The sequence below is a fragment of the Poecilia reticulata genome, chromosome 15 (assembly GCF_904066995.2).
Source record: "Poecilia reticulata chromosome 15, P_reticulata-male-v2, whole genome shotgun sequence".
In the NCBI taxonomy this organism is placed as follows: Eukaryota; Metazoa; Chordata; class Actinopteri; order Cyprinodontiformes; family Poeciliidae; genus Poecilia; species Poecilia reticulata.
In genome coordinates, this window is record NC_088844.1 from 25,692,069 (window position 1) to 25,713,349 (window position 21,281).

Consider the following 21,281-nt stretch of genomic DNA (forward strand, 5'->3'; position numbering starts at 1 on the left):
GCGGCCAGGATGAGAGCCTCTGTGCTGTCCTTGAGTCCAGCTTTCTCCAGCCATTGGTAGGTTTTCCTGACATCAGCCACTTCAGTTATTTGTCGGTGGTACATCCCATGTAGGGGCTTGTCCTCCCATGATGGTACTTCCAGCACCTTGTCTTCTGTTCCCCATTGCCTGAGACATTCACTGAGCACAGGTAGAGAAACTTCATTTATCTTTACCCCCTGCAACCTTTTCCTGATTTGACACAACAAAGGTTCAATACTCAACGAATACAACATTCCTGACATTGCACAACCTTGGCGAATACCTCGCTTTACATTAAAAGGTGCACTTAAACCACCATTGACTTTCAGTACACTTTCAATGTCACAATAGAGGGTTTTAATCATGGCAATGAAACTAAGGGAGAAACCAAAAGCTCTCAAACTATTCCATAAATATTGGTGCTCCACTCGATCGAATGCCTTTTCTTGGTCAATAGAAATCAGACCAAGGTTTAAACTCAATAAATTAGAGACGTCCAAATAGTCTCGAATTAATGTTATATTATCTCTGATTGATCTGCCAGGGATGCAGTAGGACTGATCGACATGTATAACTTTATCGATCACTTTTCTCAGTCTGGACGCCAACACTTTTGAGAAGATCTTGTAATCAGTACACAATAGACTGATAGGTCTCCAGTTCCTTATTTCATACAGATCACCCTTCTTAGGGAGAAGAGTGAGCACAGCTCTGCGACAGCTAAGGGGTAACATTCCCCTTGCCACTCTGTTATTGAGGACTTCCAACAGATCTTCAGCCAGCACAGGCCAACACCATTTATAAAACTCTACAGGCAAACCGTCTATTCCTGGAGCTTTTCCATTCTCCATGCTCAGCAGCGCCTCCTGCAGTTCTTCCAATGTCTGAGCATGCTCCAAGATGACATTGTCTTGGTCTGACACCTTTGGCAAGTCATTGAGAAACTCTTTTGTCATCTCAGAATCTTCTGTAAGCTCACTGGTATATAACGTTGAAAAAAAGTCCACAGCTCTTTTCCGCAATTCGGTGGGCTCTGTCAACTCTTTTCCATCTTCAGAGCGAATGCAATGAATGAGACGATTTTGTCCATTTTTCTTCTCCAAACTGAAGAAAAATTTAGAGGGAGCATCCATTTCAGAGATACTTTTAAAACGTGAACGTACCAGAGCTCCCTGCGCTCTGAGCCCAAGCAGATCAGACAAAACAGATTTTTTCCTTTTGAGAGCCTGAAAATGGCCTCGATTTTCTGTTGACTCACAAAAACCCTGAAGATCCACAATTTCAGTCTCTAATTCCTCAATAGATTTTACCAATTCTCTTGTAACATTGTAAGTGTATTGATTACAAAACTGCTGAATTTTAATTTTACCAATATCCCACCACTGCTGAAAAGACGTAAATTGACATTTCATAAGTCTCCACTGCTTCCAAAAAAATAAAAATCCTTTTTTAAAACAACCATCATTTAACAAAACAGTATTGAAATGCCAATATGCACTTTTAGGTCTTAAGTTATTAATAAACACATTCCCTATAATCATAGAATGATCAGAAAAACCCATTGGACATAAAGCACATGATTTAAATATTTGCAAATGGTGCCCAAAACAATAGAACCTGTCTAATCTTGCCAAAGTAATATAGTTCTCTTTACAGTGAGCCCAGGAATATTGCCTTATCTTTCCATTTTTAGATCGCCACACGTCAGCTAAATCATGTTTCAATAATGCGTTTCAATTTCCTCCTTGACTGTATGTATATATATATATATATATATATATATATATATATAGAGAGAGAGAGAGGTATATATTTATAGATTGACATCGATATATAGATACACATACATATCTATATAAAGATTTATATATATATATATATATATATATATATATATATATATAGAGAGAGAGAGAGAGAGAGAGAAAGAGGTAGAGAGAGAGAGAGTGAGAGAGAGAGAGAGGTATATATTTATAGATTGACATCGATATATAGATACACATGCATATCTATATATAGATTTATAGAGAAAGGCATATATATATATATATATATATATATATATATATATATATATAGAGAGAGAGAGAGAGAGAGAGAGAGAGAAAGAGGTAGAGAGAGAGAGAGTGAGAGAGAGAGAGAGGTATATATTTATAGATTGACATCGATATATAGATACACATGCATATCTATATATAGATTTATAGAGAAAGGCATATATATATATATATATATATATATATATATAGAGAGAGAGAGAGAGAAAGAGGGGTATATATTTATAGATTGAAATCGATATATAGATATACATACATATCTATATAAAGATTTATATATATTTATAGAAAGAGGCATATATACATAAAATAAATATATATATATATATATAGAGAGAGAGAGAGGGAGAGAGAGACACAGAGAGAGAGGTATATATTTATAGATTGACATCGATATATAGATACCGATACATATCTATATATAGATTTATATAGGTTTATAGAGAGAGGCATATATATATATATATATATATATATATATATAGAGAGAGAGAGAGAGAGAGAGAGATAGAAAGAGGTATATGTTTATAAACAGAAATCGATATATAGATATACATCTATCTATATATTTATATATATTTATAAAGAGAGTCATATATGTATACATGTATGTATATAAATACATACGTTTCACATACATTTTTATTGTTTATTTAATGCCACATGACTGTTTTTTAAATTATGTAAAGCACATTGAAATTCCTTGCTGCAGAAATGTGCTATACAAGAACACTTTGATTGATTGATCGATCGATCGATCGATTCATTGATTGCCCAGAAAGATAAGTAGTTTTCAAAATTTGTCCCGGTTTTTATCGGTTTAGACTTTTAAAATCTTCTTTTTGTTCCACGTTGTTTTCATTTTCTTTCTCTAAATCTCCCTCTAATTAAAAAATGTGATTTTCTGTTTCGAATTAGAGATAAACATCTTACAATGGATGAAGATGACTACTGATGTCGTTGAACGTGGGGGAAGCCGGAGTCCCCGGAGTGAACCCACACCTACACGGTGAGACATTTCCCACCGTGCAGTCCTGTCTTTTGAATATTAAAATGTCCAATTAAAAATCACAGTAGCTTTTTTTCAAATTACCACCAATCACCAAAACACACGTGGCCCCGCCCCCCTTTTAAATCTAATCTACTTTAGACATCAGTTGATGTCTAAGCTGGATGGACTTTGCATCTGTTTTTGAACTGGCGTAGAGCTGGTGGAGTCAGAGCGTTTTTGATTCCACAGTTCTACAGCTTCCACAGTGACGCCTTTTTCTTGGGGTTCTCTTCTCCTTCCTCTTGTTCTCCTCAGCAGACTCATCAGCTGCTTTCAGTTCTAATTCCTGAAGTGGTGTTTGGGTTTCATCTTTGTTTAATGTAACCTTTGTTTGTGGAAGCGATGTTTTCTGATTTTCCATTAGACCACACTCCTCCTCTCTGGAAACTACATCAACTTCACGTCTTACGTCTTCTGAAACTGTCCCAACTATTGTCTCAGTTTGTTCAGTAGCAATCTGGGGGATGTCAGGTATTTTTTCCGAATCTGGTTTTGTTGTCTCACTAATTGGGACCAAGTGTTGATCTGTCTCAATCGGGTTTACAACAGTTTCCAGTTCAGTTTTTTCTTCAGTGACCTGCTGTTCTTTAGAGATCTCAGTTTCTATTGTATGAATCTCATTTTTAGCAAAGGTTGTTTGATCCCCAATTGTTTCTACTGTAGAAACTTCTTGTTCTATGTTTGCTCCAGAAATGTTTTCCTCACAGAGGCTCTCCAGTTCAGATGCATCTGTCGTCACTGCCTTTCTCTCAATCTTACTTTTAGATTTCTCTGAACACCTTTTCTCATCCTGGTGGTCTCCATTTTGTTGTGCTATGGATACCGTTTCTTCTTCTATGACCTGCAGTGCTTCCCCGATGGCTGTTTCATTCGTGTGAATTTTGTTTTAAATGGTCTCCAACTATTTCCGGTACTAAAACTTCTTTTTCAATATTGTCACCAGAAATCTTTTAATCATTGACAGCTTTCAGTTCAGATGCATCTCTCCTGGCTGCCTTTCTTATCTTAAGTTTATATTTCTTTGAACGCCTTTTCTCATCCTGTTGGTCTCCATTTTGTTGTGTTATGGAGACCATTTCTACTTCTATCATCTTCTATCTATTCCTGTTTGGTAAGCAGTGAATCGTCTCCCGTTCCAGTACTTTCACCTTAAGTTGTTAGTTCAGTGGCGGCTTGTTTCTCCAACCATATGTGAAACGGTATTTTCTTCTTGTTACGCTTAGTCTTTGACTGTTTTTCCCCTGTCTGGTCGACTTTCTTCTGTTGTTCTGTGACGGATTTCTTTTCGGTCACCGGCTCTGATGCAATACTAACAAGTTCCTCTTCGCAACTCTCCGTCTTAAAAGAAGACGGAGACCGAACAGACGATTCCTGTTCGGTAACCTGTGAATCGTCTTCCGTTCCAGTACTTTCACCTGAAGTTGTTAGTTCAGTGGCGGCTTGTTTCTCCAACCATATGTGAAACGGTATTTTCTTCTTGTTACGCTTAGTCTTTGACTGTTTTTCCCCTGTCTGGTCGACTTTCTTCTGTTGTTCTGTGACGGATTTCTTTTCGGTCACCGGCTCTGATGCAATACTAACAAGTTCCTCTTCGCAACTCTCCGTCTTAAAAGAAGACGGAGACCGAACAGACGATTCCTGTTCGGTAACCTGTGAATCATCTTCCGTTCCAGTACTTTCACCTGAAGTTGTTAGTTCAGTGGCGGCTTGTTTCTCCAACCATATGTGAAACGGTATTTTCTTCTTGTTACGCTTAGTCTTTGACTGTTTTTCCCCTGTCTGGTCGACTCTCGTCTGTTGTTCTGTGACAGATTTCTTTTCGGTCACCGGCTCTGATGCAATACTAACAAGTTCTTCTTCGCAACTCTCCGTCTTAAAAGAAGACGGAGACCGAACAGACGATTCCTGTTTGGTAAGCAGTGAATCGTCTTCCGTTCCAGTACTTTCACCTGAAGTTGTTAGTTCAGTGGCGGCTTGTTTCTCCAACCATATGTGAAACGGTATTTTCTTCTTGTTACGCTTAGTCTTTGACTGTTTTTCCCCTGTCTGGTCGACTCTCGTCTGTTGTTCTGTGACCGATTTCTTTTCAGTCACCGGCTCTGATGTAAAACTAACAAGTTCCTCTTCGCAACTCTCCGTCTTAAAAGAAGACGGAGACCGAACAGACGATTCCTGTTCGGTAACCTGTGAATCGTCTTGTGTTCCAGTACTTTCACCTGAAGTTCTTAGTTCAGTGGCGGCTTGTTTCTCCAACCATATGTGAAACGGTATTTTCTTCTTGTTACGCTTAGTCTTTGATTGTTTTTCCCCTGTCTGGTCGACTTTCTTCTGTTCTGTGACGGATTTCTTTTCGGTCACCGGCTCTGATGCAATACTAACAAGTTCCTCTTCGCAACTCTCCGTCTTAAAAGAAGACGGAGACCGAACAGACGATTCCTGTTCGGTAACCTGTGAATCATCTTCCGTTCCAGTACTTTCACCTGAAGTTCTTAGTTCAGTGGCGGCTTGTTTCTCCAACCATATGTGAAACGGTATTTTCTTCTTGTTACGCTTAGTCTTTGATTGTTTTTCCCCTGTCTGGTCGACTTTCTTCTGTTCTGTGACGGATTTCTTTTCGGTCACCGGCTCTGATGCAATACTAACAAGTTCCTCTTCGCAACTCTCCGTCTTAAAAGAAGACGGAGACCGAACAGACGATTCCTGTTCGGTAACCTGTGAATCATCTTCCGTTCCAGTACTTTCACCTGAAGTTCTTAGTTCAGTGGCGGCTTGTTTCTCCAACCATATGTGAAACGGTATTTTCTTCTTGTTACGCTTTGTCTTTGACTGTTTTTCCCCTGTCTGGTCGACTCTCGTCTGTGGTTCTGTGACCGATTTCTTTTCAGTCACCGGCTCTGTTGCAGAAATCACAGTGTTCTTAATAGAACTTTGCTTTTTCATGGACGCTACCTCATCGTGTTCTTCAGCCGGCATTGAAACATTTTGGCCCTCAATATTCTGAGCAAAAAAACTTACATCTATGCAAGTTTCAGACTTTGGGAGCATTTTCCACAATGTCGTTTTTTTGCTGCTGGGCAAACCTGCCTGGTGACTCTGATTTTCAGAGAGAGGACCGTTGATGTCACTGTTTTCACAAAAAAACGCAAGATCTATGCAAGCATCAGTCTCTGGGAAAGATTTCCACAACAGTGGGGTCTTCTTGTTGCGCTTAGTCCTTGATTGTTTTTCCCCTTTCTGGTCGACTCTCTTCTGTGGTTCTGTAACGGATTTCTTTTCGGTCACCGGCTCTGATGTAAAACTAACAAGTTCCTTTTTGCAACTCTCCGTCTTAAAAGAAGACGGAGACCGAACAGACGATTCCTGTTCGGTAACCTGTGAATCGTCTTCCGTTCCAGTACTTTCACCTGAAGTTGTTAGTTCAGTGGCGGCTTGTTTCTCCAACCATATGTGAAACGGTATTTTCTTCTTGTTACGCTTAGCCTTTGACTGTTTTTCCCCTGTCTGGTCGACTCTCTTCTGTGGTTCTGTGATGGATTTATTTTTGGTCACCGGCTCTGTTGCAGAAATCACAGTGTTCTTAATAGAACTTTGCTTTTTCATGGACGCTACCTCATCATGTTCTTCAGCCGCCGGCATTGAAACATTTTGGGCCTCAATATTCTGAGCAAAAAAACTTACATCTATGCAAGTTTCAGACTTTGGGAGCATTTTCCACAATGTCGTTTTTTTGCTGCTTGGCAAACCTGCCTGGTGACTCTGATTTTCAGAGAGAGGACCGTTGATGTCACTGTTTTCACAAAAAAATGCAAGATCTATGCAAGCATCAGTCTCTGGGAAAGATTTCCACAACAGTGGGGTCTTCTTGTTGCGCTTAGTCTTTGACTGTTTTTCCCCTGTCTGGTCGATTTTTTTCTGTGTTTTTGTGACGGATTTCTTCTCGGTCACCGGCTCTGATGTAAAACTAACAAGTTCCTCTTTGCAAGTCTCTGTCTTAAAGGAATCCTCCTGATAACCTTCTTCAGGGAGAGAAGAGTCCTGATTGATGACATTTTCAGTGCTGGACTTAGAGGACTCTTCCTTCTCTGGTGTCTCTTTCAGTACAGAGATCGATTCCGCACTCTCCGATGGCTGTCCATCCCCTTTTTGATCCATCTTTTGCAGTGCTTTGGCGCTCGAGCCATTTTCACCAATCACCATTGAAGAGTCCTGCTGTTCCATATTTTCAGTTGACTTCTTAACCTCCTCAGATCCATGCAGCGCCCACCAGACTGCAAACGACATCTTCTTCTTCTTGCGCTTGGGTGGCTTGGGTGGCTGTACTTCCCTCTCAATGATGTTGTTGGAAGCTACTTCTTCGATTGTATACTGGTTGGACTCCATTTTAACTTTTGCTTGTGGTTGTAAGATAGATCACTTCTCTCGAAACGCAGTAGATTTCAAAGTTGAAAATCCTACTATGTACTGCTAAGTAACTTCTCACAAGAAACTATCGACAACGGCTGCTAACAGGTTGCAATGAAGGTAGATGGATGTGACGAGCTTATATAATCGCTAGTGATGTCAGAATTCTGCCTTTGGAGTTGTATTGTGATGTCACATTGTGACGACAGCTTCGTTTTATATGGGCTTTTCTGACTGCAGAAAGAGTAGGCGGGCTATTAAACGGTCACTGGTTGCCATAGTTACCCACCATTACCTTGTTGTTTGAGAAGGACTTTGCTGCAGTAAACAGAAAGGGTCGGGGACAGACCACTGTCAGTCTCACACCTTATTTGGAAATGAGACCATTGCACTCCGGAATTGAAGGGGGGCGCTATTTCCTACATTATCCACGGTCTTCCGTTTTTATTTTCTTTTGAAATCTGGGATATAGCTTCATCTTTAAGAAGGAGTTTCACTCTCAGCATGTATTTGAACTTCTCTCTTTTGCTTGTTAAAAACTGTAAGTTCTGTAGCTTTCTATGTACTTTTTAATCTGCTCCTTAGTTGCACCTTTTCGGGCCTGCTGCTGCCTCTAGTGGCGTGGGATGGTAGCACAACTAATTTAATTACTTCACTAAATGAGAATACCACACCATTATTAATTCTGACATCACTGCGTCCCCTCTAGTTCAGCGCCCCTATGCGTTGCATACAGTGCGTACCCACACTGATTTTCTTGATTATATTCATCTTAATTATATTAAGGGGGCTCTCCAGCACCCATTTAAAAGTTAAGTTAATTTTAATTTCAATGTAGCAGTCCGTATGACTTTGGACTGCAGGTCGGAAAATGATGTCATAGCTCAGTTAACCTTTTCCTCATCACTCATTTTGGCTGTGATAACCTTTCTGTGGATCCAGATTAAAGTGTCCTTGCAGTCATTGGAGTTTTGTTCTGGAAGTCTGAAGTGTATAAAATGAAAAGTAATGCACAGAATACAGCTCCCTGTGGTGCTCCTTACCACCTGGTGAAACAGACTACCCTTCAGTCTCGCACACTGTGATTTGGTTGTCGGGTAGTCATAGATCCAGGTGATTGTTGAGGCCTCCCCGTGTGTCTTCTGGCATTTCCGACATAGTAAATCAGGCTGAATTGACTTAAATGCACTGGAGAAATCAAAGAACCTGATCCTCACAGTACTGCCTGCTTTGTCTAGAGTGGGTTAGTTGAACCAGGTTTATGGCAGCATCTTCAACACAGATTGGCCAATAGGAGTCTCTCTTGTAGATTCATAATGCGAGATGTCAGAGAAACAGGTCTATAGTCATTGATGACTGATGGGTGAGATTTCCTTGGAAAAACATGGAAATCTCTGCACAGGACTCAGGGGCTAGCTATTATGTGGACCTGCAGGCTTGGTCCAGTTCAGACATTATGGCCTTTTTATTTTCTGTTTGCTGAGATCATATAAACGGGTTAATAGTTTATCCTTCTATCATGTTTTTATAGTTAAAAGTGTTGCAATTACTTAAAAATGTAGTAAATGCTTAAGCTTTTCAGAAGACTTTCTTTGTTTTAACTGTAATGACTACGGTTCATGTAACTGGATATTCAAGAACCTCCAGAACTTCCTCAGCTGTCAGTGCTAAAACAGCTTTCCACAGTTTCTTAATTTTTGCTTATCGCCCCTGAGATGCACCACTCCTTTCTGTCTCCGTTAAAACAAATAATATTCATGAGGTTGGAAAATCCCACCCTTGTCTTTGTGTTTAAAAGCACACCGATTGGCTGCTTGGAAATCCTAGCTCAGCTGATTCTTGGTTTTACTAAAGAGTGCGAAGACGCAAGACTCGTCACTTGACGAGAGTTGATTGCCTTTGTAACAATAGACACATTTCTTAACCTTAAAACAATGAATAATGTTTCAACAATTTCACTGTTTTGTCTTTCAGGTCTGAATGAAACGAGCCGGAATCACAAATCAGCTCTCTTCTTTCTCAGTTTGATTTGTTGCTGCATATCTGTCCTTGTAAATTTTCTAATAAATAAGTCTTTGTGCGCCCTTCAGTTAACCATTCAGCTGACATTTCGAGTGCTTCAGGTATTGCACCCCTTTGGAGCTCTGACAGTTGACTTAGCCTCTAACCATGGTGGGTATTGGGTCTCATTGTTGCTCTTATAACCAAGCATCTCAAGGATCACTGATGCTGAGTTGTATATCAGCTCATTGGTTTCTGTTATGGTGTTGGTAGGGATCGTTCTCAATGCCGAATTCACATCTTCAATGAGACTTTCTGATGGTACTTCACTCAGCTGTTGTAATTGGCGTCGGGGTCGTCTGGTGTTCATTCGGGCCATGATTCTCTCTCTCAGGTCAGTTGCTGCCTCGTTCAGCACTTGTGTTGTACCTCGACAATCTCCAGTTGTGACAGCAGTTGCCGTTTGCGGATGTTGGAACACTGAGCTACTAGTTGTTTGGCAGTTAGTGTTGACTGGGGATTCCTCCCACAGTCTTTGCATGTAGCCCCTCTGACTAGGATTACTGGAGTAGTAGCATTCCAACAGATCCATGTTTTCATCTCTCGCCCATTTCCGTCTTGTTCCAGTAGCCCATTTTTCATCAGGGTGCTCTGGTCCCCCAGCACCTGACGCAGACCTTGTTTGGCCGGGCGACGTCTGAGCCGGCATGTCATGCTTATTTGTGTCCCTTTTATTGTTTTAATGTAATATATATATATATATATATATATATATATATATATATATATATATATATATATATATATATATATTCTCTGAACATTTCAGTACTAATTAAGACATGACAATCTTCAATACAATACAAAACAATTACTGATTCAATTACTTGAAATCAGTTTAATTAATATTTAAAAAATAACATTCACAAATAAAGGTCATAGGGTCCAATTAGGGCTTCCTGCCATCCTTCACACACTAATACTTCCACTTTCTTGCCTTACTGCACACAAAAGAAGTGTGCTGGTACTCACCACGACATTTCGAGTCACAATACCCAGAGTGCCATTTAATCACATGGCAGACAAGGACAACCAGCAACCCAATCCCATCCCTCCTGAGCTCTAATCATAACCCAGGGGACACGCTGGAGGGAAAGTGGATCCCTGTGTGCAGAGATTGTGGCCAGGAAAAGGCTTCACAAGGCTTTGTAATCCAATCCTTATTCAAGCCTGTATTCTCTTGTCCGGGGTGAGAAAAGTACAGCCGTGGCTTGTCAAGAAAAGGTGTGTGTGTGTGTGTGTCTGCCAGTGGACGTCCAAGGGCTTACCGTCTGAGCACAGACACATGAACTGGAACACCAAGTGCCAAATGAGTTTGCGGTAAAAGACAGAGGACTCATGACTCACGACTCTTTCATAAACTGACGAAAACACTGCCTCATGCCAGGCAGGTGTGATTAGTCTTACAGCAGGATAATGGTGCAGATGAAGGCCTTTCAGAGCATAAATATCAGCTTTCATCCGCAGAAACATTTCCACGCCTTGGATTTTATTTTGCAAATGCCCCGTCTGTGGCTGGAGGGTCAGTAGGGTAACTACAGAGCTGCTGCCAAGCAAGCACAAAAACCCCACAGAGAGAAGCGAAGTGGTGCCCAGGTGCAGCCAGTGACCCGGTGTGTCCCCTCCTGCATGGATTCTCACTCTGAAAGCCCAACAGGTACCAGCAGCTCTACGTCTGTCATCGGTCAGAGCTAAAAGCTGGGAATGGACAGCTCTGATGCTGTTTGGACAGTAAGTTAAAATAAGGAAAGGACCTGCTGTGTCCCATGCTTCTCTTTATGCTAACAGAACCTCTTGAGCCATGTAGAAAACTGCAAAACAGCCGAAACGCTGAGTTCCTTTAGCTAAAACCCCACCTGTTCAGAGAAACACTGAGTTGTGACGGCACTCATCAATGTGTAATGCTTCTTCGATTGTTGATTGATTTCTCTATGACTTTCTTTATAAAATTTTTTAGTTTTTATCATGTAAGGCTCTTTGAACTGCCTTCCTGCTGAAATGTGATATACAAATAAACTTAATCGATTGATTGTATTCCTTTAACTATCAGTAGTTTGATTGCCTTTGACTTGTTTCAATAAAGTAGAAAGACTGACATTGTTTCCTGTTTACAGGGGTTTTAAGTTTATTAATTAAAACCTAATTTTAGTTCGGGCTGTATTTTCCCTACTAATCTGGATTAATCTGAATTACAAGATAGTATAGCTTCATAGCAACCGCCAACCTCTCTTTTCAAAATATATAAACCGATTTACAGCAGTTTTTCTTTAACCAATAGCTCTATTTTGGATCTGATGAATATCTAGATGACAGAAGTATCCAATCTTTCATAATATTTACAGCTCTGCCTCATGAATGCACAGGATTCCCAAAACTGAAAGTTACAAATTATAAATTATATTCCCTTGGGATCATGTGACAGAGTTGTGCTTTACTTGTGTTGATACATTTCAGGGATGCATTTGATATTTACAATGAAAAGATTGTAAAGAGTGAGAAATGGAGTTCCACAGGGTTCTGTACTTGTTACCCTTTTATTGTTTTAATGTAATTTTACTCTGTTAAAACTTTTAGAAAACACGAAGTTTCGGTTATGCTGATGATATTCTGATTTATTTATTTATCTATTAAGCCTACATTATTGACTCTGAAATTTCACAAGCTTCAGGTTTCTCTGTTTACCTGCAGGTCACATATTGTTTAAACTGCAGAGATTTATTAAAATCATCTTTTCTCACATGACTTTGCAAACTGTTCTCAGAGACACTTAAAAGATCAGCAGGATAAATGTAGCTCAATGTGTTTTCTCCATTTCACAGATCAGCTTTAAGCTACTGAATTTAACAGATTAGTAATAAACTTTGGGCTGAACAACACAAATTCAGACACTCTTATGGCCAGAACAGAGGATTTTTTACCAACCTGTGAGTAAAGTTCTCAGCCAGAGTAAGTAGGTGGATCAGAACCTCCTCCTGGGACAAAGTCTTTGCTCCGTCCTTCCACCAGAGCTCACCAGTGGAGCCCAACACACACAACACCTGCAGGACCTGAGAGGACCAGAGGGAGGAAGAGAAAGTCAGCCAGTTGCCCTTTTTTCCAGCTCTAGCTATTTTAGTTTTCCTCTTTCTGCTGAGCTAACATTCCTGCAGCATTCTGGAGTGCAGACCTGGAAAGAGAGAGGTTCCCTCACGGTGGAAGTATTTGCAGGTCATTTCCCACTAACTGAGCTAAAAAGCAAACCTACAAAGAGAAATATTGTTCCATCAGTGTTTTTATGTGTATTTTGAAGTATCACTTAATAAAATGTTGATGGAAATGGAAAATTCAAAATAATTTCCCCCAATTTCATGCTTGCCTAAGGTCCGTTTTGGCTCTTCCGAGAAAAAGGAAACGTTAAAGAGGAGATGGAAACACATTCTGCAGAATAAATTCCAACATAGCAAATTTTCCCATCCAATGGTGGGTCCAAAACTACATTAAGGAGGGGAGCTGTCACTCCAGCACTCCAGGCTGGGATGGGAGTGGTGGAACGCTCCCATCCACTGGTGGGTCTGTGCCTTACCAGAGGCATAAAACTCTATGTTTGGAGGTTTCTCTTAAATGTGCGGCCCATGTCCAGTCTCTACTTCCTCATTAGGAAGTAGAGACTTTTACATGGCTAAAAGACAAATCACAACATGGCCGAAAAACGTATCGCAATACAAGAGTTTCATAAAAAAAATTATTGATTAGTTTTCTGTTTTAAATATCTTAAATACCACCAAACTGATGGCAGGACTTTTCCTCTTTTATCCAGTTTTATCTCCATGGTATTGATTTTTATTTTTAGCTAAGTTATGAGCCACAGTGGCAAAACCTTAAACTGCTGCTGCGCCAGTTACTCAACAGGTTGTTGCTAGGTAACCAAAGAGTGAGTGAGTTGCTAGGTAACCAAAGAGTGAGTGAGTTGCTAGGTAACCAAAGAGTGAGTGAGTTGATAGGTAACCAAAGAGTGAGTTCCAAAGAGTGAGTGAGTTGCTAGGTAACCAAAGAGTGAGTGAGTTGCTAGGTAACCAAAGAGTGAGTTGTTAGGTAACCAAAGAGTGACGGAGTTGCTAGGTAACCAAAGAGTTACCTGGCAAGTTAGCTGTTGCCACCCATAAATTCTGGATTTAGCCACTCAAGTCCAGTGAAATTATTGATATTGATCACATGTCTGCCACTATCTATATTCATTGTCCAGCCACGAGAAACATGAAAATCTGACACAGAAAACATGCCTAAATTGTATTTTTCTTTTTTTACTTTTTTGAGACATTTTAAAAGTTTGCTCACAATTCACACGGTAAATGAATGGAAACTACAGCCACACCAGAAACACACTTGTGCTTTTGTGTGATTGTGTGCGTCTCACCTTTGCTAAACACTGCTGGTGTCGCTCATGAACGGCCATCTTGGTCAGGTCGGCCACGGTGGTCTCACTGAGCCACAGAGGTCTCCTCTTGGCTTCGTCCCCCTCCTCTTCATGCAGCTTCCTCAGGATACCCTCCAATGTCAGCTCCCTCACCTCATAAAGCGGGCTACGCAGCAGGCTGTCCAGAAGCTGCTGCCTCTGCTCGCCGCCTCTCCACAGGTCAGGACAGTCCACACTCGCACTGAGGCCCACCTGGGCGAGGCTGAGCAGGTACTGCGTGCTGCCGGGGCCAAGCGGAGCCGAGGAAGAGTCAGAGGTCAACAGTTCGGAGGCCATGAGGATGGAAAGTGTCGTCTGACGAAGAGCTCTGACCTCTGAATCTGAGAAGTACATAACGGTCGACGTTAGCCAACAATGAAGGTGACAGCGTTGGGATGAATTCAAAGCAGCAGATAATTGTACTTCTGACAAGTCAGGAAGATAAAACATCAGTTTCAGATGAGCTTGATGGTGATATGAAGGAATAAAGATTTATCTTTATCCATTTTAGGATTTGGTTCAAGGGTTTTCCGCTAGCAGCTGAACTAGCATCTATAGGCTGCTGCTGCATAACATAAAGATCAATTTTCCCCACTCTCTATTTGATTTTGCTACCATCCATTAAAGAATCATTTCCAATAAACTGAATTAACAGAGGTCTCTTTGTTCTTCAATACTGGAAAGTGAACACCTGACCCAGGACTTACATTAGTGTCTTTACATTTGAAAACTATATTTGCATTCTTCCTTTCAGTTGTGTCTCTTTCATGGACATAGTAATTTATGGCGTTATTACTGGTTTTATGTTTGTGAACTTCCAAGGTTTATTGCAGTAGAAAGTACAAGTGGCTCAGTGATTGTTCAGTTTTATATTTTATGAACAGTCACTTATGATGTTACCATAAGTAAACTATTCATGTTTATGCTAAAAGTATGCCTGGTTCAGTCCTTCTTCAGTTTTGTTTTGTTATGGACGGTGTAACTAGTGGCATTATCTTTGTGAACTCTTCATGTTTTGTTTTTTTGTAGAACGTACTCCTGGTTCAGTGCTTCTTTTTCATGTGTGTATTTTATGGATAGTAATTTATAGTGTTACTACTGGTATCTGTATGAACTATGTTTTTTACAATTGAAAGTTCACCTTGTTCAGTGTTTTTCCCCTAGTTGTATCACCTTTTAGACTCATCTATTAATAGTTTTATTGACAGTATTGCTTTTGTGAACTCTTCATGCTTTTGGCCATAGAAAGTACACCTAGCTCAGTGTAATTCATTTCAGTTGTGTCTGTTATGGACAGTCTTTGGGAAGTTTTCTGTGTTTCTTTTTTGACACAGAAAGTACACCATTCTGTTTCTTTTTACAGCTGAATCACTTTTATAGACATTTATGGTGTTACTACTGATATTGTCTTTGTGAACTCTTCTGTGTTTTTTTTTAACCATGGAAAGTGCCCCTAACTCATTGCTTATGTTATTAAACACGTCTTTTTCCTAGAAGTAGTCATGGATAAACCTTTACTCCTTTTTGCATGCATCCATCCATCGTCATATTTTGCAATTATACTTCAAAATTGGCCAAACCTGAACTATAAACATTGAACATTTGCTCCAGGATATTTCTTTCACTGACTTTTACATATAAATTATATTTATTTAAATTTGGTCCAACATTTCTGACCAAAGAAAACAACAAAATCACAAAGTAAGACAAGTTTGTGAGGTTGTTACGGCCCTGGGCCTTAAGGGCTGGGCTGCAGGTGTTGCTTTTTTCTGTCCTTGTGCTCCTCCCCTTTACAGGTGCTGCTGATCAAGTCGATTGGGAGTGCAGAGTACTTAAACCTGGCTGTCTCCATCTTCTTGGTCGCCTTCAGCGTCAGCTCTGCCACTTATGGTGTTCTGTTGCCAGGCCTCGGCTCCCCTCCTTTTTGCACATTTGCGTTTGTCTTTGTTTTGGCACTTCAACACTTCCATATGCACTCATACAACACATCCAAGCATTTGCATCACACCACTTATACTGATATCCACAATCCATTGTTGTTTTTGTTAATAAATATTAATTTTTCTACACTTTAACCCCTGCATGGTCTCCCGTTTTTGTTATGACATTGAGCCAGTCGTAACAGAGGTAAACCACAGACCAACTCGAGAGAATCTTCTGCAACTTTCTATTTGTTTATAGGAAAGGTCCAGAGTTGGTCCAACCCTGGCACCTGTGATCACACACTCAAGATGTCCACACACACTTGAGTGTGCACTTCCATTAAGTATATTCCAGTGGCAAGTCAGCTAAGGAGAAACTTAATGCCAAACTAAAGCTTCACCCCACCCTGCAGAATGTCTTCAGGACTGCAGAGACCCGGGTTTAACAGCCAACTTGATTAGTTTAAACGCGCGCACACACACACACACACACACACACACACACACACACACACACACACACACACACACACGCGCACACACACACACAAGGCTTATGAAATCTAGTGCAACTCTATCTGCCCCACTCAAAGTGGACCCTGACAAAAGAGCGGGAAAGGCCTCATTCCTCCGGAGATGTTCTGCGTTACCATGGAGACGAGCAGAGTTACTGTAGAACCTGATCCTCGAAGCGGATTTGGGGGCCAAATAAGCAAAGCTTAATGATTATAATAGAGGTTTAAGGGCACGATGATGGCATCCGCGATGAAGGGAGAATGATGACTGAGGGAAAGGCGCGTTAGCACAGAACAACGCTAATGCTGTTAGCTTGACACAACTTTGTGGCTAATGTCTCGATTAATTGCATTTACTTCACCCAACAACCGACAGAAACTTGTATATTAAGTATACTTAATAATATTCTTAATAAGCATATTACTAATATACTTATTAATAATTGGTAATTAAGCTGAAGATGATTTGGTATGTGAAAGAAAAGTGACTAGGCATTTTTAAGAAATGCTTAGTCACTAGTTGCTATGGTGATTCCCGCCATTTTTAAGGCTCAGGGGAAAAGCAGAATGTAAATAATCCTATCTTAATATATATTTGAATACTTAGTAGAAGTACTTTCTTGTGGCCATTATAGTATGTTTTAGGCACATGTAATATTCTATGAAGGAAATGTTAAAAACAAACTTTAATTTCAGTTTTGAAGGAAAATTTCAGAGATACAATATAACAAAAGTGGATTACAGTTTGGAAGGGCACATACAATAATTTGAGATGGTTCGACAGGAAACCTTTGTTCTGACAGCAACTGCTGAAAAAAGTGTACAATTTAATGCACATATTTTACATACGAAGAATAAACCTAACTAAATATTAACTTAAACATTTCAGAGGGCCGAAAATGTCTGGAGAGACATTTTTCCCTCCTGTCCAGCCACATAAAACTATTTCAGAGCCACTAATGTTACATGACCTTTTGGAAAAAAGTCAATTTATAACTACTGATAAGTATCTACTACAGGAAATTTGGTGTAAATCTTAAAGAACCAACATTTGATTCCTGTTTTTATTTGTTAAAATAAAACAATCATAAAATTGCAAGAGGACAAATGGATGGAATTAATGTAAAAAACACTAATAAGAAAAATAGATCTAAAGATCAAGATATTTGAAAATACTTGCATCTATATTGCTAAAATTTTACAAGATACCAAAATGTGACATCAGTCAAAGAAAGTCAAACATCTTATGACCTGATTAAGCTTGAAGTAGTTTGTTGGTTGCAAAGTAAAACCGAGCTATGGCGCTCCAAACGGATCAGTTATTTTACCAAAATCCCATTACAGTTTATGTGGCATATTTCATAAACACTATATAACACATCTCTATTAATGATTAATATAAAATCTTTGCTATATTTTATTTTTGGATGTGTTTACAGAGTTGGATCAAAAACTGCAAAGAAGAAGAAGAAGAAGAAGAAGATATGAGTCAAACAGCAATAAGCAGACTCTGGCATCCTCATTAAGTTTAAGACCATAAATGTTCTTCTTAAAGACACCAAAAGCAAAATAAAAATAAAAACTGGAACTATAAAACTTAAAATAAAATTCATAATAAAACGGTAAAGCTGTTTTTATGATGCCTTTGTTAAGGAGGACAGTGGATGAATTACTTCCTTCACTAATGAGATGCGTTCCTGTGAACTTGTGCACCATTTTTCATCCGGGTTCATAAACAGTCATTGTTCTCCCACAGCTGCGTCTGTTTAAATCCGTCTACAGGTGAAAAACCGCAGCTGCTCCAAACCCACACTCAAATAAACCAGGAGCTGATATTTTTGGATTTTCTGTTGAGAACGTGTGAAGAAAGCAAAGCTGTTAAACGTGATGAAGGCAGACAAAATTATTCAGTATTAGACTTTAACACACCGCTAAAAAGAGATACATGCAGGGTCTGTTATGTAAAACTCTACAACATTTGCCTTTATTAAGTGATAAAAGTGTCTTTATGATTTAAATAATGTGTTACCTGGTAGTTTTGAGTAGGACTGTAGTGATACAATAATCTCACGATATCATACACGATATTCTGCTCACAATATAATATATATTGTGATATTCAGCAAACGATACATTTCAATACACTTGTGATTTTCTGAATGATTTTAGAGGGACAGGGTGATTTTGGTGACATTTTCTGACTGTTATAGAGTTGGATTGAATTAATCTAACTGAAAACTGATTAAAAGCACCAACTACACAATACCTGGCTCTGGTTGGACACAGACTTAAAGTCGACAGCTGGACAAAATGAATCAAAGAAGTGGTGAGAAAACATGTTTCTTTTAATTGAAACAGTACAAAATGTAGCTTAGATGCATTTGTAAAGTAAATAAAGTGCACCAAGTACCTGCTCTGAACAGTTTGATACCTTTTTAACCTTCACACTTAACATCTGAAGGAATCACTCTAAGCCTGATGACCTAATCACTCTCCTGGTGAAGCAAGCAGTGAGTGAGCAAGGTGACAAAAATACGATACTTGCGGATGAATATCGATTTATTTTTCTAGGAAAGAAAATATTGATATACAGTATATCACAAAATCGATATTACACAGCCCTAGTTTTGAGACAGATGTACCCTACTGGTGCTAAAATTGTAGGTTGGATACATTTTTGGCACAAGGGGACAAAGTACAAGTAGCCTAAAATGTTACTCAAGTAAGAGTGAAAAAGTAAAAAAATCTGCTCAACTTCTGATCAAATGATCAATCATTTAATGTTTAAAAATGGGGAAGTACTCCGGCTTCCTCCCACATGGCTGGTCCCTGTAAACTCGCCTTAGCTGTGTGTGGTTGTTTGCCTCCGTGTTGCCCTGTGAGGGACTGGCGACCCGTCCAGGTGACCCCGCCTCTCGCTCGCCCGTTGACAGGTAGAGATAGGCACCAGCACCCCTCCCTTACCCCGCCGGTGTCGGGTAGAAGATGGATGGGCGATTCTGATCAAATCACAACTTTAAAACTGCATTTAATGAAGTGACCTTTGTCTGATCTCACACATTTAGGTGTCAAAGAAGCAAAAACATGAACAGATCTGAAAAAAGCATTACATCCTGCATTGGGCTCAGAGCGCATGGTGGACGGTTACAGCAGGTTCAAACAGGATCTGAACAGATAATTGCAGCATCTCAAGTGAAACATGGTTTTTGGGAAGTTTTTTATTTTTATTTTTTCCTTTTAGCTCTGCAAAAAAGCACAGAAACGTTTATGGAGAAACTGCAATTTAACACTTTTCCCTCGAGGAGGAACACCCAAACTGTTCTCCCCCGCCTTTCTGTTGAACCTAATCACGAAAACACAGATGAAAACGGAGAACAGAGCCAAGCCAGCCGTTAATAACAGCCTGTGGTTATGTTGATTTCCCCTGTGCATCTGGTTTACAGCACGAGACTCAAACCTTGAAAGAGTTTGTAATTCTCTGCGAATGCGAGCAGAACTTCTGCTTTCTGTTCCGACTCTGGCAGCAAAGAAAAACAACAAACGCACAAATCCGACATTAAGGAAATGAAACTATTTCCCATGAAGAACCGTTTTTCAGAAGCAGAAAAGAAACTGTGGGTCATCTTTGATGGTCCGCTGAGGCAGAGGTCAAATATTTGAACTAAATGTAACCCCAACATCTGGTTTAAAGAAAGCTGAGCTTTTTGGTGATGTCAAGAGAAGATGTTAGTCGTCATCATCTGTTTGGATGGACAGAAGAAGAACGATGAACCCAGTTTCACCAGCAAACTGTCCAAAAGGGTTCATGTCACTCTGAAACAGCTTGTTACGCAACTAAAAGCTGACTATGATGAAGGTGTCAGTGAGGAAAGCAAAGGGGAAAAAAGGCTGCACCACAAACCCTAATAAGTGCTCTACGTCTTTATTAGCGCTGTCGACAAGTGGCAAAAAGCTGGGACACTTTGCTGTGTTGAGGTTGAACTTCTCACACGCAACCAAGCAGCTGGATTTCCAATCAGCATCACCCAAACTGTGAAAAACAAATCCCAGACACGCCGAGCTCGCATCTACATGCGTGTGAGCATGAACTAGACAAATGGGAAAGTGATAAATCCGCTATAAAGCCGGAGTTTTACAGTGTCCTGGTGAAAAACCTTATAATGACACATTTTCTCACCATCTCACTTTCCCCTGCTACTATCCATTTATGCATTATCTTGAGTTATTGTTACCATTAAGAGCTCTTAGTTTCGCTTCTTCATAGAAAGTACTTCTGGCTTCAGAATCTGCATTTACATTACAGATGTGAGCAAATCTTTGTCAATATTCTGCTAATGTGGAAAAAAAACACAATTTTATAATTGGAGTGTTTCCATTAAATAAAAAATTCTATTAAAATCACACATGAATAAGCTTGTTTACGCAACAAGTCATTAAAAATTATGGCAGTGACTGATGTAAAGAGTTACATGAGATTATCTTCATAATTCAGCCAATCAGAGGAGAAACTAGCGTCTTATTCAGGCGTTGGAGCGAGAAGAGCGGCTACGTATGCGGGGATTTGGGGAAACTGCAGTCGGCCATTTTACAGACGAACACTTTTGAATGACACACAATGTTTTATGAACTGTGTGATGCTGTGAGGGCTCTGGTGAAAAATAATAATAAAAAAAAAACCATCCTCCTACCACTTCCTGTCGTCTTCTTCGACGTTTCCGGCAGTAGTAACATCCGGTTGTTGATCATGTGACTCATGATGCAACAAAAGGGTTTTGATATGGATGAAAAACCACTTCATCCCAACACAAAAACTTTTTTATG

The 21,281-nt window shown here is 39.8% G+C and overlaps 1 protein-coding gene across 1 annotated transcript in view; it reads right to left on the reverse strand.

Annotated features, from left to right (window-relative positions):
• thada (THADA armadillo repeat containing) overlaps window positions 1-21,281 on the reverse strand; it is a 118,978-nt gene that overhangs the window by 16,794 nt on the left and 80,903 nt on the right. The window contains exons 32-33 of the mRNA XM_008430387.2: window positions 13,985-14,364; window positions 12,514-12,638 (exon numbers count right to left, since the gene is read on the reverse strand). Of these exons, the coding sequence (XP_008428609.1) occupies window positions 12,514-12,638; window positions 13,985-14,364 (505 nt within the window). The remainder of the gene's footprint in view (window positions 1-12,513; window positions 12,639-13,984; window positions 14,365-21,281) is intronic.